The following is a 12,013-nucleotide window of genomic DNA, read 5'->3' on the forward strand; positions in this document are numbered from 1 at the left end:
CAACTTATCACTTCATTCGTCCCGTTTGTACATATGGATCATAATCTATGAGCAAAAACGGGAAGATAGAGGAGCTTTAACATTTGAAATTTGATGGGCTTTGGTCAAAAACAGTAGTGAAACATTCAGAAAATCTCTGTTAGATGCTTTTTATTATTTGTATGACAGTACACGTAAAATATTAGTTTTCTCTTTATTATGCGTGTCCAGAGGGATGAACTGAACCAAATTGTCCTGAATACTTCTAGTATCAGTAATGATGTCGGTGGAAAACCATGCAAAATTTAAAATTCTTTTAATGTCCTTGACAAGGAAACACAGCAACAATTGTGCTCAGTTTCCAAGTAAAATCTGTGAAATACTGAAGGGAAATCTGCAGAGATTCTGGCTGCAGCAAAGGATTAAAAGTGGAACACATCACCAAAAACAAAAATTGAAGCTTTTAATCAAAAAAATAAAAATAAAAAAGTATATATTTAAGCTAAAAGTTTCCCAGTTATAGTTTTGCGTGTTAGTAAATGCTCACAAAAGTGTCAGGATTAGATGACGGAGAACTGGATGCCATGTTTGTTGAGGCGTTCGATGAGGGTGGTTTTGGCGAAAGCGGCTCCTGGAGAATAAACTCCTCCCCTGGAAAAACAAACCATGTTTCACTGACAAACAGATTTAAAAATGTTTAAAACGTTTTCTGGTTTGTGTTCTGAAACGATGCTTGGAAGGAAAATAAAGCTATTTCTGGCTTGATTAGCACCATTTTATAGCATCACTCATATTTATTTAGCTTTAGTTGTAATATAATGCAGCCACATTTTCTCAAAAATCAGTAAATTTGTTGACTTTGGGTCAGGAATATGCTGCAGTTTTGGTGCCGATCCAGGTCTTTGTTCCTTAAAAATCCTAAATATAGTACTCTAAATGTGTAAATTGTGTTAGTTATAATTAGGTTTATATGGAAGGTACAAATGACAAACTGAATTTAAAAGTCTGGTGTGTTTAGTGGTGGAGTGGGAACTCACTTCTGGGGCAAAGCTGCCGGTTCGTTGAGCATCGTGAGAGCAGCTTGCACCATGGCAATGGGCGTGGCCACATATCCGGCCTCTGAGTCACAAACAATTCAATTAGATGAGCTTTACTCATTAAATACAAGCTGATCTCTGTTTCTGAACCTTGATTTTTCCTCTACAGTGGTTACCTGGTCCCTGAACTAGAGTGCGGATCTTGGCGTTGGGTTTTCCCTGCGCGGGGTCCTGACCGTCTGTGTAACCCTCGCCGTAGAAGGAGAACTGGAAGGATGACCCCTCCATCTAACAAAAACATATCGACCTAAATTAGTTTTGTTTTGCATATTTAAGCAAACGGGTCTTTAATGCTGACATCTTTCATTGTTTTACCTGCTTTCTGGTTGGTCCGGCTTTCGAGAACATTCCAAAGGAGAAAAACTCTGGATACTGAACAGGGAAATTAACAAATCAGATTTAAAAACTAGAGTTGCACTGTATAGAAGGGTACTTAATGCATCTTCCTCGTTTACCTTAATGAGCAGGTTGCGTCCCCAACCGCACTTGACCAACAACCAGAACATCATGCCAGCAAACATCAACCTGATGATGCTGCCAATACCTCCAACTCCAGCATACGCTCCATACTGGACCTGGGATTTATAGCAGGAGGAAATCATTCAGATATTTAGTTCAAACTATCTAATCTCATTGATTAATTTAAACATAAAAGATACAATCATTTCAGCAAAATCCGACCCCCTTTGGCACTTATATTAAAGTGGATAATAAAGAAAGTATTTGGCCTTCGAAGCCGACTTGAGAAACAGGGATGGACCGAAATCTTTAAAAGCAAGTGAAAATATTTCTAAGATAAAGAGTGGCTTGTTTTATCTTCAGTTCTTAGGGTTGAAAAACTAATAAATTACAAATATTGCGACAGATACATGATCAATATAAACAGATAATACATCTGATAGAAAATTCAATGTTTAATATACAAAATATTCACTGGACTCTGACCCAGCACCGCACGGCATTCTGGGGGATGTAGAGGAAAGACCTTTCAACCTCTCATGGTCCAGTTAGCAAAGTGAGTGGAATCAACTCACTCACTCACTCTTTGGTTACCTAGCAACTCACTCACTCACTCTTTGGTTACCTAGCAACTCACTCACTCACTCTTTGGTTACCTAGCAACTCACTCACTCACTCTTTGGTTACCTAGCAACAGCTTGTAGGAGTAACTGCGCAGCAGCAGTTTAAAGTTTCACCGCTGTGACTCATAACTGTTTAAAGATATTTAAAGCACAACACCAATCAATAATAATTGTTGATATTGATTAATATATGGAGACGGATTTTCCAGCCAATCAGATCCACTTTACATTAATAGCACAAGGTGGAATTTCTTGAAACAAGTCAAAGTCTGTCCTTACAAAGAAAAAAGATCCTGAATCTAGTTTAAGTTTAACTAGTTTTTAAATTCCTTTGTCGTGTGGAGGAGAGAGCTTACATAACTATTACTGTTAAGAATTGAATGACTTGTAAAAATATGTGTTATTGGCTGATATGTTCCCGTTTCCTGATTAAAAGGCTGTGTTGTGGCACCGACCGGCGTGGCTTGATGTTCCTCTGCCAGGAAGCGCTGGGTTCTTTTCACCACTGACGGATCAGAACCCATGAAGGGAAGCGCGTACTGCTGGATCTCATTACTGTAGAACAACGCTCCCCTACAAACATGCACAAAATGTGACAGTCACATTTCATGAACACTTACTGAGAAGGATTATTAAACAGCTTTTTTCAGATTTTCTGCTTGTCCTCAAACTGCCTGCAATTTCAACAAATAACCAGTTTTAACTCAAAACTAACTGGGAGTCATTTTATGATTATCAGATTCATTTTTGTCCAGCTATAGAAAGGAGAATATGTTAATAACACTGCTACTACTAACAACAATAAAGATTTAACATGAAGAAATGTTTAGTTCAATGGTGAGTTTCTCTAAGGTTTTTAAATAGTCCTAAAAATGTCTAATATTGATTTTATATGACAGTCAAAGTTTCCACCAGTTTTCACAAATAAACAATAACTTCTAGACTTGGTTACACTCAGTCAGCTGTGGACACAAATGTCTGGGCCATTTCTGCAGATTAATATGCTCTGGTTGTATGATTAAGCTCAACTCTTTTTCAATCTCTAACATATTTTTCCTCAACATTGCCCCGTTTTAACATTTTGGCGAGAATAAAATAGAAGCGACTGAACCTGCGGCGCAGCTTGGAGCCAACAGTGGGCAGCGGTTTGTGGTTAAACTTCCTTCTTAGACTCTGGAGATTCTGGCTGTCGGCGAAGCCATAGATGGCCGACTGCCAGGTCCCATCATGGATACACCCACCCTGACGGATGAACACAGACACACAAATCCTGATGAAGTGTAAGGCAGACATATCACTAACAAGAACGACCAAAATTAGAAAAAGACTGAATCAACAAGCTGGCTCAGTACACAGACTTATGGGTAATGTAGTATCTGACATACCTCAGGTCCCGCGCTGACAGTCAGAAAGCTCTCCACAGCAGTCAGGGTGCCTGTTCACACAGACAGGTTAGCATGATGCTAATGGTGAGCTCTGCAAAAACAGCTTCTAGTGCAAATATCTACATACTCTTGATATAAAACAAAAGCAACTTACAAGTAGTATTTCTGGAAGACGTAGGAGTTTAAGTCAAGAAGATAATGACAGGTTAATATTTCCAGTCTTACCCCTGAACTGATCTCGTGTGTAGATGACTCCCATGTCTGCAGGAATGGAGTCAAATCCACAGCTTCCAATGACGAAGACGCCTTTCTCTGCCGCCTGGCTGTTGTAGTTCAGCTGCATGCCCTCCAAAAACTGTCCGACAAAAACACCCAGAAGAAGAAAAACACACAAGAAACACTGCAGTGATTCTCATATCCAGCATTTAATTTAACATATTTTTAAACACAATGAATATTAAAGGTGACCTATGACGCTTCCTTGAACAGGTTAGGATAGGTTTATAAAAAACATGTTTCTTACATTTTTTGTACAAAATCATTCTTATGTAATGAGATTTCCATCTGCTCAGTTCTGCCTGTTTTCAGCTCCTTACAGAATGAGCTCATTTTAGGGCGCTCTGTCAATTTAAATCCAAATAAGCTGATGCTGGCCGCGCCCCCAACTCAATAGCTGCAAACAAATGCACAATTATAGAACCGTACATCTTTGAAAAGCAAAAGTGGAGCCTCCTGCACAACCAGCTAGAATGCGGGAGTGGTTTCTGGACAGCAAGTCAAAAACAAAACTCTCGTCTCTTCCAGCAGCCACTGTACAGCGAAAACAGCAGTAAAGCCAGCTGACCTAACATGCTGGAGCTCCACTTGGGTTGCTAGGTGACAGAGCAGTGCACATCGATTGTGACTTGATATTCGGAAGGTTTCTGAAATGGCTTCTTTTCCAGACATTAACTTACTACTATAAAAACTTCTTAATTGTTTTTATGCACTTGCGCTGATTTTACAAAGAGCTGAGACCCAAATGAAAGTAAAATAAAATTAGCAAAATGTGAAATTTGCATAAGAGGTCCCATTTTAAAAAAAAGGTAAACAGATTTGGTTTTTAATCGATCTCATCTTAATGTAATAGAGAAGATTTCAGGAACCAAAAGAGAGAAACCTTAAATTAGCTTGCGTGTCAGCAGGACGTGTTGAACCCCGTTCAACTGGCACAGAGCAGCTGCTGTCATGTGGACAAGTTGGAAATAATTTCATCCTAACCAGCTGCCGCATGAGAATCAGCGTGTCTCCAATTTAATCCAAACAAACAGCTTCAAAGATGAATGTCAGGACATCTACAGGACGGCACATGTTTCAGCATGAAGGCCTCACTTAGTTTGATTTTAAAAAAGTTCATCTCCAATCAGTTTTTGAAAAACGTGTAAAAAAAAAAATGTTTGAACAATCAGTAGATAATATCGACACCAACATCCAACAAGAGCCAACATCCCATAAATTGAAAATCTTCAGGGCCAAAATTAACCTTTTCTCTCCAGAAAAAGTTAATTTTATGAAGAAAATTAATAATAACAATAATGTTATTGTTATTATTATTAATAATAATATTATTGATATTATTATTAATAATAATAATAAATATTATTGTGAATCATTTCTCATTTACTTGCAAAATAAATGAATCAAGTAATATTTTGATGAAACTAACATTAGTATGACATTTAGTTTCATGTCATACTAATATTAAAAAACGCTAATAAAGACAACAAAATTCAGTTTAAAAACACAGAAACTCTCCACAGAAATCTCATCCTTAAACAATTACAAAATGGTCTGAATTTGCACCTTTCCTCCTCCACAGTCAGGGGCCACACAAAATTATTTCAAGGACCACAAGTGACCCACGCGCCGCACTTTGAACCTCCCTAATCTCCGCGCAGACAGATTAAAGAAAACAACACCGTCAGGGAGGCACTGCGCTAACCTGCGGCTCTCCAGAGATGTCGATGTGGTGCGCTCCGTTCTCCACGCAGGCTCGGACCACGGGCTCGCCAAAGAACCGGTACTGTGAACGCAAAGAGACGGACAGAACCTCATCCACAACTTCTCACACTTGAATTACTCTTTAGTTCCTCTTCACCTGGCACAGCTGGGCTAATCTAGAAATAAAAGCCTTTCCTTTAACGTAAGAAACAATTAACGTTGACAACCACCCCAGTTCAAATTCAATATAAAGTTTCTATTCTTATATTTCTTTCTTCATGAGATTCTCTTTAGTTTTGTCATTTTCTTATCCTGGCTTGACCGTATAACTGGATTGACTTGTTTATAAAGATTTTCTTGAAGTGCCTTTAGATAACTTTTTTTGTGAATTATCATAATAGAAATAAATTTAATTGAACGAATCATTCATTCATTTAACTTATTTTCTTAAATGCTCCGACTGCTGGACTTTAGCACCAGCAGCCATCAGAACCATCAGCAGATGTAATAAAACTTTTCGTGTCATTGACCGGGTTAGCTCAGTGTGTTAATTTAAAATTGTTAGAAATCTCTTTAAAGGCTGTTATATTTTACTTAAATACCAAAATGCAAACAACTCAACTAAGGATTTCCAGCAGATGCTCATCATAAACTGCTGACTGTCATTTTCCACATTTAAAACTGATACATGAAGACACTTTAAATGTTTTATTTTAGAATTTGTAACGAACAATTATACTAATAATTAATTGGACAATTAATTGGCACTTTTCTAACAATTTTTCATTTAAGCATTTAGGTCTTCATTAAATAAAATATTATAAATGCATTGAAAGATGCTAATAAATAATTATACTTAATTTAAAATAAACATTTTAGATAGCAAAAAGTGTTTAGTAGAATGTTTTTAGCTGAACTTGAAGCAGGTGAAGCTAAAACTGGAGGAGTTCTGGGATAAACATTTATAGACAAAGTCTTTTTTTTTTACATCTTAAATGCAAAACCTCTGTATTTTTTTAATTGTTTTATCTTAATTACTGCTCTGACTGTGTTCTTTCAGCAAAATTGTCTTTTTATGAGTCTTTATACGATTAATCGCTTACTAAATTAGTTGATGGTTATTTTGATAAATCGATTAATCCGATTAATCATAAATTATATGAAACTAATTGAATTTGACAAATGGCTCCAGTTCTAGTAACAAAGATGATCCAAGAAGTCATTGAATGCTAAGAGTATTTTTCTATTTTCAGTAAATGTTTAAACAATAAAAATTGTTTTAAAGTAAACTAAGCAACATTAACTGTTTTTGAACAGTGTTGTAGCCAGAGTGACAGATTAATAATCTGATTATTATGGGATGTTGGAAGTGATAAATATCTGGTTTAAATCCAGCTGGACTGACTAACTTGAATAACAAGTTTCAGTCGTACCAATAAACACTCCTAGTTCTTTTGAAACCACAATCGCCAACAAAAAATATAACATGACTTTGTCCTCTAGGGAATAAAAATGTGATCCGATTTAGGCTCATCGTAGAAGACGGATTCTTTTTGATTTCAGAGTTTTGCCGGAGTCTGAGCCAGCTGCGTCCATCTTGGTGTAAAACACAAAACTGCTACTGTAAAAATGACTCTGGCTGTTTTACAATGAAGCTCATTGTGTGCTGCAGTCAGTGTCTCTGCTTTCCAGTGAAGGCTGCTCTGTGTTTCCTCTGTGCATGCGACGCCGCAGCGACAGAGGAAAACAGAAAGCAGGCGGGCCAGATGAAGCGCTGCACTTACGCCAAGAGAAGATGCCAACATGTCAGAGCTGAGCGACAAAGTGACGTTAAGAATTGAATTCTCTGAAACGAACGAGCACATTTCTGTGGAATCGAATGTTTACCGGGCCGACGCAGTTCAAAACGATCACGGCCTGCTTGCACATGGCTGCGAGGGAGTCGGGTTCGCCAACGTCTGCCACGATGACGTCCACCTCTGTCCGGAGCTCTGGCTTACCTGTGAACAGAAACACACCTGAACAACGGAGCAACGCTTGGATTTAGAATAAAAACCAAACATCAACATTTACCTGGCCGTTTGGACAAAAGCTGCAAGAACAATGGGTGAAAAAAACAACAACAGCCTTGAAGTGTGTAGACAGATAATCATTGCTTATTATTTATCGTGAAAAGTTTCTTGAGGATTTGGATTTATATAAATTTCAATTAATGATGTTTAAAATCCTTCAAAGCTATCTGTATTGTTAATTTGACTAATTTTGCCATTTCTTTTTAATTTCACTAAATATTAATGACTTTGAAAAATATGATTAAAGACATTTCCTGTGAGCAGTTCAGTGATTCACGCTTCTTTATGTGACTGGAGTAAAGAAACATATTCAGTCACCTAAAAAATAAGTAATAAATCCTTCTTATTGTTATAACAGTATTATAAAACACTGTGATAAAACTTCCTGTCATCCAACCCTGTCATCATTCTTCTTCTTGCTCTTTCTTGGTTTTCGTAAATAAAATACAAATGTTTTGTCCAAGACAAGATTTCTGGACAAGGATTCAAAATAAAAAAAAACAAAAGAACAAGACAAATTCAAAACACTCAGTCTAATATGAAAAACACTCAAACAACTATTTAAAAACTTTTCTTAAGTGGCGCTCAGCCACATTTTGATCTTTTAAGTCATACTGTTGAGATTTTTTTTCTGCATTCCTGTGGGTTTTTCTAATGCTTTTTGATTTTGAGACGATATTTAACATATTTTCAGTTCAGTTTGTGAAACTACGAGAGCATATTGCCCCGCTGTTAATTGAAGAAAGTGGAGGAAAATAGGAAGTGAAGGGCCTCTAAACAAATATAATTATGTTTAAAATGATCAGCTGAGCTTAAACATTGAGTATTTCTCTGTTGTTTAAAACAAATGAAAACCTGACTATAAAAAAAATGTAAAATGAACATAAATCAAAATTTATGTTAGGAATGTCATCTTATAAACGTAATACTGCACAGAACATGAACATATTTTACAACAAACCTGCACTTCTTTCTTTTTTTTAAACATTCAAATACTGTGAAGAATTTAATTTTGTATTTCCAGTAGCTTTAAGTTTTATTCATAAGATTAATTTGAAATGAAACAGTTAAAACACATAACCGTGTTCGTAAATAATCTGTTCATTTGCTAAACATTTTGATTTTTTTTTTCTAGGCAAAAGGAGCACAGTGGAATAATTTTTTTTTTGTTAGTGTCCTGAATTAAGGCAAATCTTTCCTGTCAAGATGCCTCTTAAAAAAGATAAGTGGGTTTTCAAATCATTGCTCAAACATGATACAAAATATAAAAAAAATATATCTAGCATCATGCTGAAAGTAAGCAAAACTAATTTGTAAATTAGTTTACAAATAATTAACAAATCCAGTAAATTTTCACATTTCGATGAATGAATGTTTAACTCATGGACAAGCAACTTCCATTCGTAGATTATGACACCCTATAATATAAGTTTTCATACCTCTACAATAAATCCAAATTAAAGCTTATTTTACCAGCTCAGAGAATAAACAAAGAACTCATAAAGATGTGGGCCATCGGCCACATTCAGAGGTCGATTCACCTGGTCCAATAAAGATGCAAACTGTACATTTAAACACAAACCTAAAGCAGGTAAACCTAAAAGATGAGAGGCGAAATGCAAATGACTGAATTACAGAGACGTTCAGCGAAGGCTGGACTGTCAGTTTACTTAAACTTAGTGAGAACAAAACAACTAAAGCATAATCACAAAAGCTGCTTTTATGATAATTGCTTTTGTATTTATTTTCAGCTTTAAAATAAATACAAGCTAAATGAAAGAGAAACAGCACACCCATGATTAATGGGCCAGATCTCATGTTCTGCTGGGAGCCTTGGAGGAGCTGCCATAGTAACAGCTATGCCAGTTATTACAAATATGCTTCTGTAGCAGTCTGAGGTGTCTCCAAGGCAAAGGATGCATTTTCCTTCCAACTAGATAACTTCAGCTCCAACCACATAACTGCGGTGGGACAGGTCGGAGCATCAGCAGCTGGTATGTCCCCTCAGCTGTCGAAGAGGAGGAGACCAGAGAATTACCCTCTAATCCTGGAAACTTTTGTTACCGGGACGACAAATTAATAGATTTGCAACTGGACTGGATTTTCCATCAGTCTGGTTGACATTATTCCATGTCATTAATATGAATGCAGTCCCTGTCTTTGTTGAAAATGTAAAATAAAACAACTTAGTAACTGATTTTCAATTGATTAGCGATTGTAAAGCTAAAGGAATGCATAAGCATGTTGGTGGATAAATATTCTTCTCATGCAGTACTCCATCTTCTGAAAACTAAATATTAATTATCTGTAAGTTATTGTCATCATAATAGAAATGAAGGCTTGAAAACATCAACCTGTGTGTAAATATTCTACATTATTGTGAAGTCTGATATTTTTGGAATAATTTGCAATCAGGAAAAAGTGTAACATAAAAATAAAAAATTATTAAAACAATGAAAAAAAGATATCATCAGTTCAGAAATTAACATTACAGCCATTTAAAAATAAACTCTGATATTTTTTAAGGCGATTGCAATCAGTGTAGATTATTTTGTAAAAAGGGAATGATGCTATTTTGTTTATCTTTATCTCACGTGCATGTTTAAAATTGAGACTAATGCTCAACAAACATCCTTTATTTGTTGAGCATTTATTTCATGCGTCCATTTCAATGCAGTTTATAACAGGGTCAAAGTCATCGCCAACTGTTCAATCTGCATGAATTGCTTCATCACCTTGAGTTAAGCAACATCTTTGAATCAAGCCAACTAGAATACTTTATCTAAAAATGAACAAATTGAACTAATAGTCATACCTGCTGTTGCATTAAAAACAATCTGCACAACTAATGTGACTAATCGGATACATACTGAGGACTCCAGCGGCCTGCTCCAGAACTTTTTCCAGTTTCTGCTTGCTCCTGCCAGCCACGGCCCACTTCAGGCTCCCCTTGGGTCCCTCGGACGCGGTCCGGGCCACCTCCTCCACCACGAACTGCCCCGTGAAGCCAGAGGCTCCGAAGATGACCAGATGGTACGGCCTGCTGGAGGTTGTCTCTACCCTCGCCATGGTACCAGTAGACACTCAGACAAAGAGAAGAAGTTCACTGCGACACCTTTACTGTCACAATGAAGGGGCTGAGCTGCCCGCTGCGCTTTTCACAGCGCTGCTTTGTCTACTTCCGTAGCCAAACTATGCTAACATGCTAACAGAAAGTTGCAACAGCCACGTGCATGACAAGGAGGTTTCATATAAAAAAAACGTGTCATATGTTTGCATTATATATCGCATGTTTATTTTTCTAACGAGTCATACATACTATCAAAACTCGTCTTGCTTTATTAATATTTTCCAACATTCATATTACGTTAGCAGAACGACTTCCTCGGGCTTCTGATTGGTGTTTGTAAACATGTGACGCACTGTCAGCGTCAGGATCGTACGTCAACCTCTCCGCCATGTTATAAGTGGCATGTTGCTTGGAAAAAACAATAGTTCTCCAATTTATTTCATGTTCCTTAAATATATCTTTAAGTATTTTATGATTGGCAGGTATCATTATATATGTTTCATTTTTTAGTGACCTCTAAGCATTTATTTAATATTATTTAAATATATTGAATTCAGGGCTGCAGAGTGGCGCAGATGGTCGATCTGCCATGCAGCAAAAAGTTTGACTCTTTCTGCCAGGAATTTGCATGTTCAAATTATTTTTTTTAAATAACTGAATACAACGGAAAGAAAAAATACATTAATAGCTGATACACATATCTTAATGCTACACTAAAAGAATATGTGAATTGCTCTGCATTTTATCAAGCTAACATTTAAATGTCTTCCAGACATATAAATACTTACAAATCCGTTTTTCCCTGGTGCAAAACGAATTCGTTTGTTCGTGACCTGTTTATTTTCTCCTAAATTCCTGTTGACAAGGTTACCTGAGAAATGCGTCAAAGATAGTCTGCCGCTTAGAGAGCTGACGCTACAATTTTCGAACTGATTCACCATTAATAAGTTAATGTAACTTATTTCCATTATAAAATGTACAGTATTTAACTGAGTGGAGTCAGTTAAATACGCCATTCAGTTGAAACTGCTCTACTAGGTTTAATAAGTCTACTGTATTTTCTGTAAAGATTAAACCATTTGAGTGAACATTGAAGAAATACAAAATTATGTAAATGTTTTCATGGCATGCCTGATTGAATAAGTAATACATGCTGACTTCAAAAACATTTAACTTATTTTCCACGTAATTAAGTCTATGTAATTAGACGAGATGATACAAGGAGGTAAAATGATTTAAAATAATGAATTTCTTTTAATATTGGCGTCTATAAGTAACTAAGAGAATTTTCTATCTGTCTTGGCACAGATAGAATAAGGTCAAGTCAAATACAATGTTAGCATATGAA

At 36.4% G+C, this 12,013-nt stretch overlaps 1 protein-coding gene across 2 annotated transcripts; it reads right to left on the reverse strand.

Annotated features, from left to right (window-relative positions):
- Window positions 1-133: 133 nt before the first annotated feature.
- Window positions 134-11,515, reverse strand: LOC129364350 (saccharopine dehydrogenase-like oxidoreductase). 2 transcript variants are annotated; one of them, XM_055036931.1, is made up of 13 exons: window positions 11,454-11,515; window positions 10,466-10,678; window positions 7,411-7,523; window positions 5,525-5,605; window positions 3,769-3,898; window positions 3,544-3,593; window positions 3,270-3,400; window positions 2,614-2,731; window positions 1,532-1,651; window positions 1,392-1,448; window positions 1,193-1,304; window positions 1,017-1,098; window positions 134-630 (listed from the first exon to the last, which is right to left on the reverse strand). In XM_055036931.1, exons 2-13 carry the CDS (start codon window positions 10,662-10,664, stop codon window positions 540-542), a joined length of 1,284 nt encoding a protein of 427 aa, XP_054892906.1. In that variant the 5' UTR covers window positions 10,665-10,678; window positions 11,454-11,515; the 3' UTR covers window positions 134-539. The 2 variants fall into 2 exon arrangements, with proteins under 2 accessions (XP_054892906.1, XP_054892904.1); XM_055036929.1 differs by lacking the exon at window positions 11,454-11,515 and having other exon boundaries at window positions 10,466-10,786.
- Between the last annotated feature and the right edge of the window lie 498 nt (window positions 11,516-12,013).

Source organism: Poeciliopsis prolifica, unplaced genomic scaffold (genome assembly GCF_027474105.1).
Source record: "Poeciliopsis prolifica strain line A6 unplaced genomic scaffold, Auburn_PproV2 SCAFFOLD011, whole genome shotgun sequence".
NCBI lineage: Eukaryota > Metazoa > Chordata > Actinopteri > Cyprinodontiformes > Poeciliidae > Poeciliopsis > Poeciliopsis prolifica.

Coding starts and splice junctions, on each gene's coding strand:
- LOC129364350 (XM_055036931.1), bottom strand. CDS start 10,664: ATGGCGAGGGTAGAGACAACCTCCAGCAGGCCGTACCATCTGGTCATC. Junction 3,899..5,524: donor ACATCTCTGGAGAGCCGCAG/GTTAGCGCAGTG, acceptor TTTGTCGGACAG/TTTTTGGAGGGCATGCAGCT. Junction 631..1,016: donor CCGGCAGCTTTGCCCCAGAA/GTGAGTTCCCAC, acceptor TTGTTTTTCCAG/GGGAGGAGTTTATTCTCCAG.